A 20,485-nucleotide genomic window follows, 5' to 3' on the forward strand; every position below is an offset into this window, starting at 1 on the left:
ACACACACACACACACACACACACACACACACACACACACACATATATATATATATACATAAGTAAGTATACAGGCCATAAAATTCACTCAATGATAGGCAGATGCAGGTTACCTAAACTTGAAGATTAGCTATGGGGAGAGATGTGCTCTAGGTCCTTTTTTCTCTCTCTCCAGTAGGTGAGAAAATGTTTTAAATGTTACCTCTTTAAATACAAGATTCTCACACAACCCCTGATACTGCAGCCCTCAAACAGAAGTTAAAACCAGTACCTTCTGGACCGCAAAGGGATCTCTCTGTTCATGGTCCAAATATTTCTCCAGATTAAAGAAAGTATCATAAAAAATGTGTGCCATTCTGCATCTCTTCAGATCTCGTAGTGTTATTTTGCCTATGTAAAAACAAATCCTGTAAATTGCAAGAACTTTTTTCAAGTGAGAAAAACTTTTACTGAAGTTTAAAAGTATATGAATATGCTAACTTTATTATATAAAATCCCATTTTTTGAGGTAAAAACGGACATAAAATTTACCATTTTAAAGTGTACAATTCAGGGGCATTTAGTACTCTCACAGTGTTCGGCAACCCTCACTACTACTGAGTTCCATAACATTTCCTCACTCCACAAGGAAACCCTGTCCTCATCAAGCAGACCTTCCCCATCTTCCCTCACCCCTCAGCAACCACCCCCTCCAGCCCAGGGTGATCACTAATCTGCTTTCTGTTTCTTTGGGAAAATTTCTTAAACAGGATTTGCCATCAGTGGTTGGTTCTAAACTAATTGTAAAGGAGAAACTTAAATATTTCTGTATCTGGGAAGCCAGTACAGAAAACTCTGGAAGTTCAATAACCTGGGACAAACCAGGATTAAATGCCCACCTCTGTTACCTAGGTGAGTAGTGCAAATGGTCTTTTTCTCAATCTTACCATCGCTGGCCGGCTTCACCAGGTCAAGCATCTGGCACAGCAAGTCATGGAATGGCAAGGGCTCAATGCCCATGGCCTCCATCCGCTCACATTGCTCCTCATAGAAGTACTCTAGCTCGTACATGGAGAGGACTCCATCTCCATCCATATCCATGCAGCGGAACCAATACTCAATGCTAGGAGATAAGGACACTCATTAGCCATGGCCTTTATTCACCCAGATTCATTACTGCCCATGCTTCTTTTAAAATAAGGTATGTGTATATTTGAGACTTAGAGGAATACAGTTTTACAAAATTTGTTAGAAATAGTGGCAGACCACTTCCCTTTATTTTCCCTTCCCCAGAATCAACCACTTTCAATACCTGGTTATTTTGGTTTTTATATTTTCAGATAATTAGCCTATATTGCTCCTTCCTTACATTTCTTAGAACGATATATTAATTTCATACTATGAAAGATGAGGTTTGAGCTCCCTCTCATTCTACTTTATCTACATGCCCTTCTGAACCTCTTAATATAAATTACTCAACTTTTTCTTTTATCTCTTATTTGCTTAGATGTCTGTGTACATGTTACTATTCAATGCCCATATGTGCCAGTTTTCTATATCCCTAATATTCTCATCAGGGTTCTATGAACTGCATTTTCTTGATGAAGGCTTCCTTCCTTCCTTCCGACCTACTTTAACCTGCACTGGTTGCTCTCTAGACTGGGTTCGTGGTTTCAGTCCAGGGATTCCTTTCATCTTTCTCCTATTTCCTTTATCTCACACTTTCCTCATTGGCTGACTTCCCTGTTTAGTGTAACATATTCTTCGTAGCTTCCTAGAAAAGGGAGCAGGACACATACATTTTTTGAGATCTTAGATAGTTGAAAATACCTTCTATCTAAAGGCAACAATTCACTATCTTCTATCTATCCACTGTTGTTGAGAAGTCTAAAGCCCTGATGATATCTGATCCTTTGACTGTAATAACCTGTTTTGTTTTTTGTTTGTTTTTCCTTTGAAGCCTACAGAGGTTTCTCTGGGTCCTTGGTATTTTGAAATATCATGATGAAGTATCCTGGTCTAGGTCTACTTCATCTATTTTGTTGGGCTTTCTGAGAGCTTACTCAATTTGGAAGCTAGTATCCTTTAGGTCTCAGAAATTTTCTTATTTTATTTCTTCCCTGCCTCTTTTCACCCTTATCCATTCTTTTTTCTGGAACTCCTGTTATTCACATCTGCATGGCCAAATATAGTAGCCACTATCCACATGTTGCTAGTCCAATTTGCGATATCTTTAAGTGCAAATACACAACAGATTTTTGAGGACTTAATATGAAAAAAAAAGTAAAACATCAATATTCTTAATATTGATTACATGTTGTAATAACATTTTATATATACTGGGTTAAATAAGATATTTAATTGCAATTAATGTTATGTTTCTCTACATATTTACTGTGGCTAAATTTCCTTCAGAATTTTAAAAAACATTTTAGTAAAATTTGTATTTAAGGGGTACAATGAGATAATATATACACAGTGAATCAATTACTACAGCAAAATTATTTAATAAATCATCTCCTCACTTAGTTACCATTTTGGGGGGCAGGGGGATGAGAGGACCTGAAATCTACTCTTAGCAAATTTCCAATATTCAATACAGCATTATTAGCCATAGTCACCATGTTGTATGTTTCATTCTAACTGCAACTTTGTACCAGTTGACTAGTACCTCCCCATTTCCTTCTTTCCTCAGCTCCTGCTAATTAAAATTCTATGCCTCTTGGTGTTTGACTGTTTTTAGATTTCACATGTAAGTGAGATCATGCAGTATTTGTGTCTCTACATGCCTTATTTCACTTAGCATGGTGTACTCTGGGTTCACCCATGCCGTTGCAAATGACAGCATTTCCTTCTTTTTAAGGGGTGAATAATATTCCTGTGTGTGTGCACACATGTGTGTGTATCCTACACTTTATCAATTTATCCATTGAGGGATATTTAGGGTGATTTTACATCTTGGCTACTGTGAATAATGCTGCAAGGCACACAGGAGTACAGGTACTTATGATATTTATTTCAGAGTTCCGACTCAAGATGGTGATCTAAGATCCTGAACTTTCTTCCACAGATATACCAAATTTATAGCTATATATGGAACAATTTCCTCTGAAAAGAATCCTTAGAACTAACTGAGTAACTCCTACACACAGTACAGACAAGAAAACCCCACATTTAAGTGTGTAGGACAGGCTGACCCACAATTTCACTATAATCCCCACCTCTGTCATGGTGACCCACAATCAGGAGGAAACTTAAAACCTGGATCATCTTCTGAGGAATGAAGGGTTTGAATCTCATACTGGGCACCATAACTTTTAAGACCTGAAACTAAAAGATAACTCCCTAAAACATGTAGCTTTGGAAATCTATACAGTATGTGTCCATGAGACCCAAAAGGGTACAATTAAGTGAGAAATGGTTCCTAAGGGGCTTGTGTGCTTGGACTCATGCCAGGGACCAGTGCATAAGCAGCCAATAGGCACCTGGACTTTCTGTGGAAGACACTCATTTCCTGATCTTAAAGCCTTGGCCTAAGGGCAGGCATCTAACTTAAAACACATCTAGGGACCTGCTGGGGTACTCTCTGGGGACAGAGGCTAGTGGATACCATCTTCACTCTCCTCTGCCGCACTACACAATGCTACATCCTGTGGAGAGGAGCTTTTACGTGTGCCCCTGTTTTTATGGCTAGAGCCCTGCCTCGTATTTACAGCTGCCACGCAGGGATGCTCACCGATAGCCTGGCTCGGTGGCCAGGGGCGCTTGTGTTCCACAGGCCTCTAACAACAGGCGACACAGCTCTTAGCAGGGTACTACACAGACAAGAAGCTGAAACACACCCCCAAGTTTTCTGTGAAAGAGGGCTATTTGCTTGTGCTGGAGTGCCAGGTTTGGCATACATCCAGGACCTTATGGAGCTGCTTTCAGGGGATGGAGGCCAGTGGGTGCCATTTTTGTGCTCTCCGTTTGTCTCACTCCAGCTTGCTGGTTATCTTTCAGAAAGGAGACTATGCACTTGTGTGGTGCACAAGTTTTGGGAAGTGATGCCCCAGGGAATACTTCCAGATTTCCTGGCTCTGATGGCCAATGGGGGCTTATGTTTGTGGTCCCACAGGACTGTATATAGGTGCATACTTTTAAAAGATGAGAACCAGCCTGCATCTGGGGGCTGAGATACTACCCTCTGGGACACTGATAGGTTTTGGCACAACTTCAACTGGGAGCCATTAAAAATAAAATAGTATGCTTGAACAATTCAGAGGTTTAAGAGACAAGGGCTAGGACTGGGTTGAAAAGTAAGATTTACCAACTATACAAGGCTTCTATTCAAGACTTGGAGAGGTGGCTATTTTATCTAATGCACAGAAACCAATATAGTCAAGTAGAATGATGAAATAGAAAAATATGTTCTAATTAAAAAAAAAAAACAAGACAAAACCTCAAAAAAATCTTAGGAAAACTAAGTTAAGTGATTTACCTGATAAAGAGTTCAAAACAATGGTCACAAAGATGCTCACTGAACTTGGGAGATGAAGACAGAACTCAAAGAGATGGAAAAAATAAGAATGTATTAAACAGTCATAGAGCTGAAGAATACAATAACTAAACTAAAAAATACATCAGAGGAGTTCAAACCAGACTAGTTAAAGCAGAAGAAAGGATCACTAAACTTGAATACAGGGCAATGGAACTCAATTAGAGCAGCAAAAAGAATGAAAAAATGTGAAGATAGTTTAAGGGACTTAGGGGACAATATTAAGTGGACTAGTTTTCATATTATGGGACTTCCAAAAGCGGAAGCGGGGGGCAGAAAACTTACTTAAATAATGGCTAAAAACTTCCATAACATGGGGAAGGAAACAGACACCCAGATCCAGGAAATCCAGAGTTACAGATAGTAGGAATCCAACGAGGCCCCACCAAGAATTTTATAATTAAACTATCAAAAGTAAAAGTGAGAATCTTAAAAGCAGCAAGAGGAAAACAACTTGTTACATATAGAAGAGCCCCCATTGGACTATTAGCAGATTCTTCAGTAGAAAATATGCAGGCCAATAAGTGGCACGATATATTCAACATGCTGACAGAAAAAACTTCCAATAAGACTCTATCTACTGGGTAAAGCTGTCATTCAGAATTGAAGGAGAGAGAGAATTTTCCAGACAAAACTATAGGAGTTCATCATGACTAAATCAGCCTTATAAGAAATGGTAAAAGGACTTTCCTTAGGCTGAAAAGAAAGGATGCTAATTAGTAACAAGAAGACATAAAACAGAAGTCTCGCTAGTAAAGATAAAAATACAGTAAAAGTGATGGATTAAAAGACAAATATAGTAAAAATAACTGAATTATTGTGAGATATATAATATAAAAAGATATAAAATGTGATATCAAAAACAAAATGGGGGCACTTGGGTGATTCAGTTGGTTCAGCATACGACTTCAGCTCAGGTCATGATCTCATGGTTTATGAGTTTGAACCCTGCATCAGGCTCCCTGCTGTCAGTGTAGAGCCTGCTTCAGATCCCCTGTCTTGCCTCTGTCGGGTCTCCCCAATTCCTACATGCTCTCTCTCAAAAATGAATACTTATTTTAAAAAAAGCATAAAATGTGAGGGGCAGAGTAAAAATGTAGAGTTTTAGAATGTGTTCAAACTTAACTTCTTAGCAACTTAAAATAGACAGTTTTTAGTATAAGTTGTTATTATGTAAACCACATGGCAACTATAAAGCAATAACCTGTGGTAGATACATAAAAGACAGAGAGGAATCTAAGCATACCACTAAAGAAAGTCATCAAACCACAGAGGAAGAGAACATGAAAAGAAAAAAGGAACAGAGAAACTATAAAACAAAGAAAACAATTAATAACATAGCAGTAACTATATACTTGTCAATAATTACTGGAAATATAAATGGGATATATTTGCTAACCAAAAGACAGAGTGGCAGAATGGTTAAGAAAACAAGACCCACCCATATGCTGCCCAAAGAAACACTTTAGATGTAAGGACTTGCACAGACTCAAAGTGAAGGGATGAAAAAAGATAATCCATGCAAATGAAACCAAAAGAAAGCTGGAGTACCTATACTTAAAAGTAGACAAAAGACTTTAAAACAAAGACTGTAATTAAAGAGACAACAAAGGGCATTACATAATGATACAAAAGGGTCAATACAACAAGTGGACATACTTTCATTAGTGGGTAGATCATCCAGAAAGAAAATCAATATGAACACTGGCTTTAAATGACATGTTAGACCAGATATATACAGAACATTTCATCCCAAAGCAACAGCATAAACATTCTTATCAGCGGCACAGGGAACATAACACAACAAGTCTCAATAAATTGAAGAAGACTGAAATAATATCAAGCATCTTTTTTTCTGACCATAAGTGTATGAAACTAGACATCAACTGAGAAAACTGAGAAATTCACAAATGTGTGGAGATTAAACAATATGCTATTGAACAAATAATGGGTGAAAGAAAAAATTACTTTGAGACAAAAATAAAAAACAACATATAAAAACTTGAGAGATACAGCAAAAGCAGCTTATGAGGGATGTTCACAGTGATAAATGCCTTCATCAATAATCAAGGAAAACTTCCAATAAACAACTTAACTTTACACCTCAAAGAACTAGAAAAAGAACAAATGAAGCCTAAAGTTAGTAGAATGAAGGAAATAAATAAGTTAGCATGGAAGTAAAGACTAAAGTTAGAAAAGATAAATGAAACTAAGAGATAAACTTGACAAACCTCCAGCTAGACTCTCTCTCTCACATACACACAAAGAAGACTCAACCCAAATCAGAAATGACAGAAAATCAGTAATAACATATATCTGATACAAAAAGATAGGAATTTAAGCATGACCAAAAGTAAATTATCAAACCACAGAGGAAAAGAGCATGAAAAGAAAGTAACAGAGGAATTACAAAACAGCAAGAAAACTATTTACAACATGGCAATAACTATATACCTATCAATAATCACTTTAAAGGTAAATGAAATACATTCTCTTATCAAGAGACAGAATGGCAGAATGGGAAAGAAAACACGATCCATCTGTATGGTGCCTAAAGAGAGATGTACTTTAGATGTAATGATAGCACCGACTGAAAGTGATAACAGTTACAACAAATACCACAGAAATATAAATGATCATAAAAGACTACTGTGAACAATTATAACAACCAGAAGGGATAGATTCCTGGAAACATACAATAGACCAACACTGAACCATGAAGAAATAGAAAATCCGAAGAGATGAATACTTGTAAGGAGACTGAAATCAGTAATGAGAACCTCCCACCAAACAAAAATCCAGAACCAGATGGGTTCACTGGTGAATTATGACAATCATTCAAAAAGAATTAAAACTAATCTTTTACAAACCCTTAAAAAAATAGAAGATTAGGGAATACTTCCAAACTCATTTTATGAGGCCAGCATTACCCTGAAAAACAAACAAGGGCACTATGAAAAAATTACAAGTCAGTATTACTAATGAACACAGAGTCAAAAATCCTCAACAAAATACAGTAAAACCTCGGATTGTGAGTAACTTGTTCTGCGAGTGTTCTGCAAGACAAGCAAAATTTCCAACACATTGATAAACAAGCAGTGTCTTGCAATACGAGTAGTACGTGATGCCAAATGTCACATGATCACAACTGAGTTACTGGCTCTTTTCTCTCACTCGCTGCAGGATTGTGGGGGATTGTCTCTTGTTTTGGGATGCTTGGTCTCAGGTCGTGGTGTCTGGCAGGAGTCAGTGATTTTTCAGAATGTTGGAAGGTGCCTACAATGGGCACTAGGGTATTTTTTGTCACTTCAAAGCACCTATGGACCGCCCTTTGCTTTTCCACACAAGAGTAAGCTTAGGAATGCTTTACTTCATTCTAGGTCAGGATGCCTGCAGATACAGACCCTTTCCTCTGCTGCCTTATTGCCAGTTACATTAAATACACTATATGACAAGTTTATTAGTACTGTACTGTAGTCGACATCCATACAAGTGTATACAACAACTCCTATGCAGAGAAAGGTTCCATTCAGCCAGTGATTCTGTTACTGATGGTGAAACTCATCCTACACAATAACCCTCCGCTCTCATCTCCCTCACACCAGCCACAAAGGTTTTCAAAGGTAGGTGCCAATTAATTTGTTTATTATTCTTTATATTTTGTATTTTATTATTTTGTATCAAATTATAGTATTGTAAGAATTTTTATATGAATATTTTTGGATTGTAGAATGAATCATTTGAATTTCCATTATTTGTTTTTAATTTTTTTGTTAAACTTAAAAAAATTTTTTTTAACTAATTTTTGAGAGAGGAAGAGAGTGGAGAGAGAGCACAAGTGAGGAAGGGGCAGAGAGAGAGGGAGACTCAGAATTGAAAGCAGGCCCCAGCCTCTGAGCTGTCAGCAAAGAACCCAACATGGAGCCCAAATCCACAAGCTGTGAGATCATGACTGAGCCCAAGTTGGACACGTAACTGGGCCACCCAGATGCTCCAAGTTTCCATTATTTCTCATGGGAAAATTTGCTTTTATATACAAGCTCTCTGGATTACAAGCATGTTTCCAGGAATGAACTGTGCTTGTAAACCAAGGTTTTACTTGTATTAGCAACTGAAATTCAACAATACATTAAAAGAATCATACACCGTGATAAAGTGGGGGTATTCCAAGGATGCAAAGATGGCTCAACATTGGCAAATCAATGAAGGAGATGAAATTAATGAAATGAAGGATAAAAGTTACATGGCCTTATCAGGAGATGTAGAAAAAGCATTTGATAAAATTCAATATCCATGTATGATAAAAGCTCTCAACAAAGTGGGGACAGACATAATATAGGTCATGTATGAAAAGCCCACAGTTAACATCATATTCAGTGGCAGAAAGCTTTTCCTAAAAGATCTAGAATGACAAAAATACACACTGTCACCATTTTTATTCAACATAGTACTGGAAGCCCTAGCCAGAGCAGTAAGACAAGAAAAAGAAATTAAAAGGAAAGGATTTCCCGTTTTCCCCCAAGTTGAACAGGGAAGAGGTAAAACTGCTAACTCTGCAGAAAACCCTAAAGATTTTACAAAAAAAAGTGCAGAAGAAACTCTGTAAAATTGCAGGATACAAAAATCAATAGCAGAAACAGAAATTAACAATCCTGTTTGCAGCTGCATCCAAAAGAATACAATACCTAGGAATTAATTTAATCAAGAAAGTGAAAGGCTTGTACACTGAGAACTCTAGGATACTGATTAAACTGAAGAAGATACGCATAAATGCAAAGATAGTTCATGTTCATGGATTAGAAGAATATTGTTAATATCACTCAAAGCAACTACAGATTCAGTGCAATCCCTATAGAAATTCCAATAGCCTTTTTTTTTTTTTTTTTTTTTTACAGAAAGTGAACACACAATCCTAAAATTTGTATGGAATGACAAAAGACCTTGAATAGCCAAAGCAATATTGAAGAACAAGAAAAAAGCTGGAACCTTCACACTACTTGATTTCAAAATCTACTACAAAGCTATAGTAAAAAAGCAGTATGTTATTTGCATAATGTCAGACATACAGATCAATGCAATAGAATAAAGAGCCCAGAAATAAACCCACGCATATATGGTCAATTGATGTATAATAAACAAGGATATAAAATGGAGAAAGGAGGGATGCCTGGGTGGCTCAGTTGGTTAAGCCTGACTCTTGGTTTTGGCTCAGGTTGTGATCTCAGTTTTGTGGGTTTGAGCCCTGTGTCTGGCTCTGAGTTGACAGCATGGAGCCTAGAGTTCTCTTCTCTCCACCTCCCTCTCGCTGCACTTCCCCTGCTCATGCTTTCTCTCTCTCAAAAAAAAAAAAAAAATGGAGAATGGATGGTCTTTTCAATAAATGGTGTTGGAAAAACTGACAGCCACAATGCAAAAGGATGAAACTAGACAAGTATCTTACACAATACACAAAAACAACAAAAATCAACTCAAAATGTATTAAAACATAATAAAACCATAAAACTGCCAAAAGAAAATATAAGCAGTAAGCTTGTGATAACAGTGTTGACAATGATTTTTTTGGATATGACACCAAAAGCAAAGGTAACAAAAGCAAAAATAAAACTATATTAAACTGAAAAGCTTCTGCATAGCAAAGGAAATCATCAACAAAATAAAAAAGCAATCCTGAATGGGAGTAAATATTTGCAAATTATATATCTGATAAGGGGTGTATATCCAAAATATATAAAGAACTCATACAACTCAGTAGCAGATTAAAAAATGGGCAGAGGTCTAATAAACATTTTTCCAAAGACACACAGATGGCCAGTAGGTACATGAGAAGATGCTCTACATGACTATCAGGGAAATGGAATTCAAAAATATAATGAAGTTTCACCTTATACCTGTTAGCATGACTATTACCAAAAAGACTAGAAATAACAAGTTTTAGTGAGTAGAATATCGAGAAAAGGGAACCTATGTATATTATGGTGAGAAAGTAAATTGGCGCAGCTGCTATGAAACACAATATTAAGGTTCCTCAAAAAATTATAAACAGAATTACCATATGATCCAGCGAATTTTACCTTTGGTTATTTATCTGAAGAAAATGAAAACACTAACTTGAAAAGATATATCTACCCCCATTTTCAACCCCACTCAGCTAAGATAAGGAAATGACCTATGTGTCCATTGATGGATGAATAAAGAAAATGCAGTGTATATACACAATGAAATATTATTCAGCCATAAAGAATGATACAATTTAAAAAATGGGTGGAAGACTTGAATAGACTTTTAAAAAATATTTATTTTGAGAGAGTGAGCACAAGCAGGTGAGGGGCAGAGCGAGAGAGAGGGAGAGAGAGAATCACAAGCAGGCTCCGTGCTGACAGTGCAGAGACCAACATAGGGCTCAATCCCACAAATCATGAGATGAGATGATTTGAGCCAAAATCAAGAGTCTGATGCTTAACTGACTGAGCCATCCAGACACGCCATGAACAGATATTTTTCTAAAGGAGAGATATAGATGGCCAACAGACACCTGAAAATGTGCTCAGTATCATTAATCCTCAGGGAAATGCAAACTAAAAACACAACGAGATATCACTCATACCTGTCAGAATGGTTAAAATAAAAATACAAGAAAATAACGAGTGTTGGCGAGGATGTAGAGATAGAGCAACCCTTATGTACTGTTGGTGGGACTACAAACTAGTGCAGCCACTGTGGAAAACAGTATGGAGTTCCTCAAAGAATTAAAAATAGAATTACTGGGGCGCCTGAGTGGCTCAGTCGGTTAAGCATCCGACTGGCTTAGGTGATGATCTCACGGTTCATGGGTTCAAGCCCCACGTTGGGCTCTGTGCTGACAGCTCAGAGCCTGGAGCCTGCTTCAGATTCTGTGTCTCCCTCTCTCTCTGCCCCTCCCCAACACATGCTTTTTCTCTGTCTCTCAAAAATAAACAAACATAAAAAACTTAAAAAAAAAATAGAATCACCATATGAGCCAGTAATTTCACTACTGTGTATTTATGTAGAAAAACTAAAATACTGATTCAGAAAGATATATGTATCCCATGTTTACTTCAGTGTTACACACCCAAGATATGGAAGAAACTTAAGTGTCCATTGATAGATGAATAATAGATGAACATGTGGTTTATACAGACTATGAAATACTACTCAGCTATAAAAAATGAAATCTTGCCATTTGCAAACAGCAGGGATGGAGTAGAGGGCACAATGTTAAAAAAAATGGGGCAGAGAAAGACAAATTTGTATGTTTTCACTCGTGAAATTTAAGGAACAAAGCAAACTAGCAGAGAAAAAAGAGCCAAACAAAAGTCTCAGATTCATAATAAAGAGAACAAATGAGGGGCTGCCAGAGGGCAAGTGGGTCTGGGGGGATAGGTGAAATAAATTAAGGGAATACAGAGTACAGTTATCTTGATGAGCACTGAGCAATGTATAGAATTGTGAAATAGTTATACTGTATACCTGAAACTAATATAATACCATATGTTAATATAACAAAAGGAAGGAAATTCTGCTATTTGTGACAACATGGATGGACCTTGAAGACATTATGCTAGATGAAATAAGTCAAACACAAATACTCTTATGATCTCACTTATATTTAAAAACTAAGAAAAAAAGAAATAAAAAACCGAGGTTGCGGATACAGTGAAAAGGTTGACGGTTACCAGGGTGGAGGGTGGGGCGGGCGCACAGAGTGGAGGTGGTGAAGCGGCCCAAGCTTACATTCATAAGTAAGGCCTGGGGGTGCGATAGGGAGCATGGCGACTCTACTGCGTACTTGAAGGTTGCTAAGAGATAGATCTTAAAAGTTTTCATCACAAGAAAAAAAAAGCTGTACCTATATATAGTGATGAATGTTAAGTGGACTTACTTTGATGATCATTTCGCAATATATATGAATATCAAATCATTACGTTGTACATATAAAACTAATTATCATGTCCATTATACCTCAATATAAAAATAACTTTTTAAGAAAAGAAGCGAGTTGGAGTTGTAGTAAAGTAATGTGAGGTCACTCTTTGCAGCCTGTACTTTAAACGTCTCAAGTTAGAAAATTTTGTTTTACTTATTTACTGTGGTTAAAAGCACCATGACATCTGCTTATAATCGGAGAAAAGATAGATTCTTTTGAGCCCCAGAAATCGTCCCATTTGCTACCAGCATATTTTCCATTTTGGCACAGTTATAAAACAGTATTAGCAAATGAAAAGACAGACATTGGTTCATTGTCTTCGGATACATATACAGAAATGAGATTGCTGGATCATATGGCTTAGTTCTATTTTTAATTTTTTGAGGACCCTCCATCCTGTTTACCATAATGGGTGTACTAATTTACATTCCCATCAACCATCTACCGTGGTTCCCTTTTCTCCACGTTCTTGCCAATTCTCCGTGATGCTGATCATCTTTTCATTTACCTGTTGGCCATTTATATGTCCTTTGGGAAATGGCATTCAGGTCCTTTGCCCATGTTTACTTTTATTTCATTTATTTCTTCTTCCCTGCCACCCCACAACATACAGTAAAATATTAGTTTCAGGTGTAGAATTTGTGATTCATCACTTACATACAACACCCAGTGCTCATCACAAGTGCTTTCCTTAATCCCCATCACCTATTTAACTCATCTCCCGTTGTCCCCAGTCCCCAACCCCCCAGCACCTCCCCTCCAGTAACCATCAGTTTGTTCTCTATAATTACGAGTCTGTTTATTGGTTTGCCTCTTTTTCCCCCATATTCACTTGTTTTGTTTCTTAAATTCAACATGAGTGAAATCATGTGGTATTTGTCTTTCTCTGACTTATTTTGCTTAGCATAATACTCTCTAGCTCCATCCACATTGTTGTAAATGACAAGATTTCATTCTTTTTGATAGCTGAGTAATATTCCATTGTATATACTACATCCTTCTTATGTATCCATCAGTTGATGGACATTTGGGCTCTCTCCATAGTTTGGCTATTGTTGACAATACTGTTGTAAACCTCGGAGTGCATATACCCCTTTGTATTACTTTGGGTAAATACCTAGTAGTGCACAAAAATTGCTGACCCTAGAGTAGTTCTATTTTTAACTTTTTGAGAAACCTCCATACTGTTTTCCAGAGTGGCTGCATTAGTTTGCATTCTCACCAACAGTATAAAAGGGTTTTCCTTTCCCCACATCCTCGCCCACACCTGTTTCTGGTATTGGTAATTTTAGCCATTCTGACTGGCTTGACATGGTATCTCACTGTAGATTTGATTTGTATTTCTCTGATGATGAGTGATGTCGAGCATCATTTCATGTGTCTGCTTGCCACCTGTTTGGTCTTCTTCGGAAAAATGTCTATTCCTGTCTCCTGCCCATTTTTAAACTGGATTATTTTTTAGGTATTGAGTTTTATAAGTTTTTAAAAATATATTTCGGATACTAACCCCTTATCAGAAATGTCATTTTAAAATATCTTCTCCCATTCCATGGGTTGCCTTTTAGTTTTGTTGATTTCCTTCACTGTGCAAAAGCTTTTTATTTTGATGTAGTCTCAAAAGTTTTTGATTTTTTTCCCCTTTGTCTCAGGAGACCTATCTAGAAAAATGTTATGGCCAATGTCAGCAAAATTACTGCCTATGCTCTCTTCTAGGATTTTTGTGTTTCAGGCTTCACATTTGTGTCTTTAAATACATTTGAATTTGTTTTGGTTATGGTGAAAGAAAGTGGTTCCAGCTTCTTTTTTTTTGCATGCTGCCGTCCAGTTTTCCTGACACCATTTGTTGGTTCATTTCTGGGCTTTCTATTCTGTTTCACTGACCTATGTGTCTGTTTGTGCCAGTATCATACTTTCTTGATCACTACAGCTTTGTAATATAGCTTGAAGTCCAGAATTCTGATGCCTCCAGCTTTTTCTTTTTTAAGATTGCTTTGGCTATTTGGGGTCTCTTGTGGTTCTATATAATTTTTAGTATCATTGGTTTCTAGCTCTGTGAAAAATGCTGGTAGTATTTTGATAGGGGTTGCATTAAATGGGTAGATTGCTTTGGGCAATATAGACATTTTAACAATATTTGTTTTTCCAATCCATGAGCATGGAATGTTTTTCCATTTCTTTGTGTCATCTTCCATCTTTCATAAGTGTTCTATAGTTTTCTGAGTACAGATCTTTCACCTCTGGTTAGTTTTATTCCTAGATGTCTCATGGTTTTTGGTAGAACTGTAAATGGAATTGATTCCTTAATTCTCTCTTTCTGCTGCTTCATAATTGGTGTACAGAAATGCAACAGATTTCTGTGCGCCGATTTTGCCTTGGCCCATTTTTAAATTGAGTTTTTTGTTACTGAATTATTTATATTCATTATATATTTTAGATGTTAACTTATCAGACATATGGCTCCCAAATATTTTCTCCCATTTTGTATGTTGTTCTCTTGATTGTTTCCTACTAAAAGCTTTTTAGTTTGATACAATCCCGTTATTATTATTAATTATTTGCCTGTGCTTTTGGGCCATATAAAAATCAAACTGTACATACCAATGTCAAGAAACTTGTTCTCTGTGTTTTCTTTTAGTAGTTTTATAGTTATAGGCCATACATTTAAGTCTTTAATCCATTTGAGTAGATTTTTAAAAATTGAGACAAGTGTCCAACTTAATTATGCATGTGGCTAACCAGTTTTCCTGGCACACTTTATTGAAGAGACTGTCCTATCCCCGTGTGTGTTCATGGCACCACCATTGTCTATTTCTGGGCTCTCTACCCTGGTCCAAGAGTCTACATTTTTATGTGAGTACCATGCTTTATTTGAACAGTATCGCTTTGTAGTATATTTTGAAATCAGGTAGTGTCATGTCTTTAGCTTTATTCTTGTTGTTCAAGATTGCTTTTGTATTTCTCAGTCTTTTGTGGTTCCAAATGAACTTTAGGATTGTTTTGTCTACTTCTGTGAAAAATGTCATTAGAATTGTGACAAGAATTGTATTGAATCTGTAGACAGCTTTGGATAGCATTTTAACAACATAATATATAATATTATTAAAACAATTATAACAATATAATAATTCTTCTAATCCATGAAGATGGGATAGCTTTCCATTCTTTGGTGTCCTATTCAATTATTTCATCAAGATTTTAGAGTTTAGTATACAGATCTCTGATTTCCTTGCTTTAACATCTTCCTACATTAAAAAAATAATTTGAAGCTATTGTACATGGGTTTGTATTTTTGTTTCCAGATATCTCATTATTAGTGTGTAGAAATGCAACTGATTTTTGTAGGTTGATTTTGTGCCCTGCAACTTCACTAAATTAGTTCACTGCTTCTAATAGTCTTTTGGTGGTCTTTAGGGTTTATATATAAAACTGACCCTTTAACAACATTGGTTTGAACTGCATGGGTCCTCTTATACATGGATTTTTCTTGGTCAGTAGAGTATTGTAAATTTATTTTCTCTTCGTTATGATTTTCTTAACCTTTTTCCCTCTAGCTTATCTCATTCTAAGAATACAGTATATAATACACATAAAAATATGTTAATCAAAGGTTTATGTTATCAGTAAGGCTTCTAGTCAATCATAGGATATTAGTCATTAAATTTTGATGAAGTCCGAAGTTAAATGTGGACTTTGGACTTTGTAGGAGGTCAGTACCCATAGCCCCTGTGTTGTTGAAGGGTCAACTGTGTAAGATTATGCCCTCTGCAAAGAGAAAAATCTTTACTTCTTCCTTTCTGATTTGGATGCCTTTTCTTTGTCTTGCCTAAAAATTCTAGCTAGAACTTCCAGTTGAATCAAAGTGGCAAGAGTGGGGGCGCCTGGGTGGCTCAGTCAGTTGAGTGTCTTACTTCGGCTTAGGTCATGATCTCACAGTTCGTGGGTTCAAGCCCTGCACTGGGCTCTGTGCTGACAGCTAGCTCAGAGCCTGGAGCCTGTCTTTTGATTCTGTGTCTCCCTCTCTCTCTGACCCTCCCCTGCTCACACTGTCTCTCTCTCTCTCAAAAAATAAATAAAAACATTTTAAAAAAAGTGGCAAGAGGGTGCATCCTGCCTTGTTTTTGATCTTCGAGGAAAACCTTTTAGCTTTCACTACTGAGTATGATGTTAGTTGTGAACATCTACATAGCCTTTATTTTGTTGAAGTACATTCTTTCTCTAGCCAGTGTGTGTGTGTGTGTGTGTGTGTGTGTGTGTGTGTGTGTGTGTGTGTGTGTGTTTAAATCATGAAAATTGTGTGAATTCTGTCAAATGCTTTTCCTGCATCTATGGAGTGGATCATATAATTTTTACACTTGTTAATGTGGTATAGGACACTTACTGGATTTGTGTATGTTGAACCATCCTTGCATTCTAGGGATAAACCCCAATTAATCATGGTGTTGATCCTCTTAATGTAAATTCAGTTTGCTAGTATTTTGTTGAGGATTTCTCCTGTCCAAATACTAACCAGGCCCGACCCTGCTTAGCTTCCGAGATCAGATGAGATCGGGTGCGTTCAGGGTGGTATGGCCGTAGACGAGGGTTTCTGCATATATGTTCATCAAGGGAATTGATCTATAATTTTCTTCTCTTGTAGGGTCCTTATCTGGTTTTGGTAGAAGGGTGCTGCTGGCCTCATAAAATGAGTTTGGGAGTGTTCCCTCCTCTTCAATTTTTGGGAAGAGTTTGGGAAGCACTGGCATTTTACTTTTCTCTAACTGATAGAATTTACCTATGAAATCATCAGGTCTTGGGCTTTTCTTTTTTGGAAGGTTTTTGACTACTGATTTTATCTCCTTACTCATTACTGGTCTGTTCAAATTTTCTATTTCTTCACAATTCAGTCTTGGTAGGTTGTAGGTTTCTAGGAATTTATCCATTCTTGTACATGATCTGATTTGCTAGCATATAAATCTTCATAGTAGATTATGATTTTATTTCTATGGTATCAATTGTAATGTCTCCTCTATCACTTATAATTTATTTGAGTCTTCTCTTTGTCTACTTAACTGTCAATTTTATCTTTTCAAAAAACCAACTCTGAGTTTCACTGATCTTTTTCTGCTGCTTTTCCTAGTCTCTATTTATTTCTGCTCTGATCTGTATTATTTTAATCCTTCTGCTAATTTTGGGTTAGGTGTGTTCTTTTTATACCTTCTTGAGGTGTAAAGCTGTTATTTCAGGTCTTTTTTTTCTTACTGTAAACATTTATTAAATGTCACTCTTAGAACTGCTTTTGCTGCATTCTATTAGTTTTGGTATATTTTATTTCCATTTTCATTTGTCTCAAGATACTTTTTGATTTCCCTTTCGATTTCTTGGTTAATTGATCATGAGTGTTCTTATGTTCCACATATTTGCTCCTTCTACTGATTTCTAGTTTCATACAACTGTAGTTGGAAAAGATACTTGTTGACAACATGTATACAACACTTGTGGCATTCACCTCTCTGGTCTCATCCTACAGGCAGTTTTGTCATCTCACATCATCACAAGAAGGGTAGGGAAACCAGAAGTTGGAGGTGTTGAGTCCTGGTCCAAGCCCTCCAGGTGACCAACTGAGAACAGATTCCTTGTCTTCAGACCATGGCGACACTACTACCATGCTGGGAGACTTTGTGGCTAGCTCAAGAAACAAGCCATAGTACACATGGTGGAGAGTCCCAAATATCACTATGAGTAAAGAAATAAAATAACCAAAGGCACAACAAGAGAGACCAAGGGACACCATTAAAAGAATACTTCCTGAATGTACAGGCCATGGACAGTAAATGAGCCTCCTTTAATATAGCAGATATTGCAGGAGCAGAGTGCATAACAAGCTTTTAAAACTTGCAAGAGACAGAAGGCTAGCCAAAATGATGAAATGGAAGAAATCTCTAAAGAAATTCCAGGAAGAAGTGATAGCTAAAGAATTGGTCAAAACAGATATAAGCAACATAACTGACCAAGAATTTAGAACAATAGTCATAAAATTAATTGCTGGGCTTGAAAAAGGCATGGAAGACACCAGAGAAGCTATTGCTACAAAGATTATGGACCGTAAAAATAGTTGTGATTAATTTAAAAATGCTATAAATGAGGTACAGAATAAAATGGAGGCGGCCACTGCACAGAATGAAGAAGCAGAGAGGACAATAGATGTATTAGAAGACAAAATTATAGAAAAAGAAGAAGCCAAGAAAAAGAGAAATAAATTTATTCAGAAACACGAAAGGAGAATTTGAGAACTGAGTGATGCAATCAAACAGAACAATATTTGTATCAGAGGAATTCCTGAAGAAGAAGCAGAGAGAAAGAAACTGAAGGGGTACTTGAACAAACTATAGCTGAGAAATTCCCCAATCTGGGGAAGGAAACAGACACTGAAATCCAAGATGCACAGAGAACTCCCCTCAGACCTTACTTGAATAGATCTTCTGCACGACATATCATAGTGAAACTGGCACAATATAAGGATATAGAATTCTGAAAGCCGCTAGGGATAAAAGGGCCCTAACATACAAAGGGAGACATACAGGGTGGTTGCAGACCTATCTACTGAAACGTTGCAGGCCAGAAAGGAATGGCAGGAAACCTTCAATGTGATGAACAGAAAATACATGCAGTCAAGAATCCTTTATCCAGCAAGCCTGTCATTCAAAATAGAAGGAGAGATAAAGGTGTTCCCAAACAAACAAAAATAGAAGGAATTCATCACCATCAAACCAGCCCTACAAGAAATCCTATGAGGGACTCTATGAGGGAAATGTTGGAAGGAACACAAGGTACCAGAGACACTACTATAAGCATGAATCCTACAAAGAACACAATGACTCTAAAACCATATTTTTCCATGATAACACAATGTAAATAGACTAAATGCTCCAAACAAAAGATTTACAGTATCAGACTGGATAAGAAAAACAAGATCCATGTATTTGCTGTCTACAAGAGACTCATTTTCGACCTGAGGTCACCTTCTTGAAAGCAAGCGATGGAGAAATATCTATCATGCTACTGAAAGTCAAAAGAAAGCTGGAGTAGCCATACTTATATCAGACAAACTGGACTTTAAAGTTAAGGCAGTAACAAGAAATGAAGAGGGACATTATATAATACCTACAGGGTCTATCCATCAGGAAGAGCTAACAATTATAAACGTCTACATACCAAATTCAGGAGCACCCAAATACATAAAACAATTAACGACAAACAGAAACAATTTTATTAATAAGAATGTGCTAACTGCAAGGGACTTTATTCCTCCACTTCCAGCAATGGATAGAACAATTAGAAAATCACTAAAGAAACAATGGACGAGAACGGCACATTGGAACAGATGGATTTGACAGATATATTTAGAACTCTATATCCTGAGGCTATGGAATTCACTTTCTTCTCAAGTGCACATGGTACATCCTCCAAGATAGATCACATACTCAGTCATAAAGCAGCCTTCAATAAATGTAACAGAACTGAGATTATACCATGCACACTTTCAGATCACAATGCTATGAAACTTAAAATCAATCATAGGAAAAAGTCTGGAAAACCTCCAAATATGTGGAGGTTAAAGAACACCTTACTAAAGAACGTTTCATCAGGGAAACACAAAATCAAAACCACACTGAGATACCACCTCACACAGGTCAGAGTGGCTAAAATGAACAAATCAAGAGACTATAGATGCTGGCGAGGGTGTGGAGAGACAGGCACCCTCCTACACTGTTGGTGGCAAGGTAAACTGGTGCAGCCGCTCTGGAAAACAGTGTGGAGGTTCCTCAAAAAACTATCCATAGAACTCCCTTATGACCCAGCAGCACTGCTAGGGATTTACCTAAGGGATACAGAAGTGCTGATGCATAGGAGCACATGTACCCCAATGTTCATAGCAGCACTGTCAACAATAGCCAAAACATGGAAAGGGCCTAAATGTCCATCACCTGATGAGTGGATCAAGAAGATGTGGTGTATATATATACAATGGAGTACTACATGGCAAT

General features: G+C 37.0%; 1 protein-coding gene across 2 annotated transcripts in view; it reads right to left on the reverse strand.

The window, feature by feature from the left end:
- PPP2R3A (protein phosphatase 2 regulatory subunit B''alpha) overlaps positions 1-20,485 on the reverse strand; it is a 166,854-nt gene that overhangs the window by 33,617 nt on the left and 112,752 nt on the right. For both annotated transcript variants that reach the window (XM_029940229.1, XM_029940230.1), the window contains exons 10-11: positions 927-1,102; positions 272-390 (exon numbers count right to left, since the gene is read on the reverse strand). In XM_029940229.1, coding sequence (XP_029796089.1) covers positions 272-390; positions 927-1,102 — 295 coding nt within the window. The remainder of the gene's footprint in view (positions 1-271; positions 391-926; positions 1,103-20,485) is intronic.

Source organism: Suricata suricatta, chromosome 5, assembly GCF_006229205.1.
Source record: "Suricata suricatta isolate VVHF042 chromosome 5, meerkat_22Aug2017_6uvM2_HiC, whole genome shotgun sequence".
Taxonomy (NCBI): domain Eukaryota; kingdom Metazoa; phylum Chordata; class Mammalia; order Carnivora; family Herpestidae; genus Suricata; species Suricata suricatta.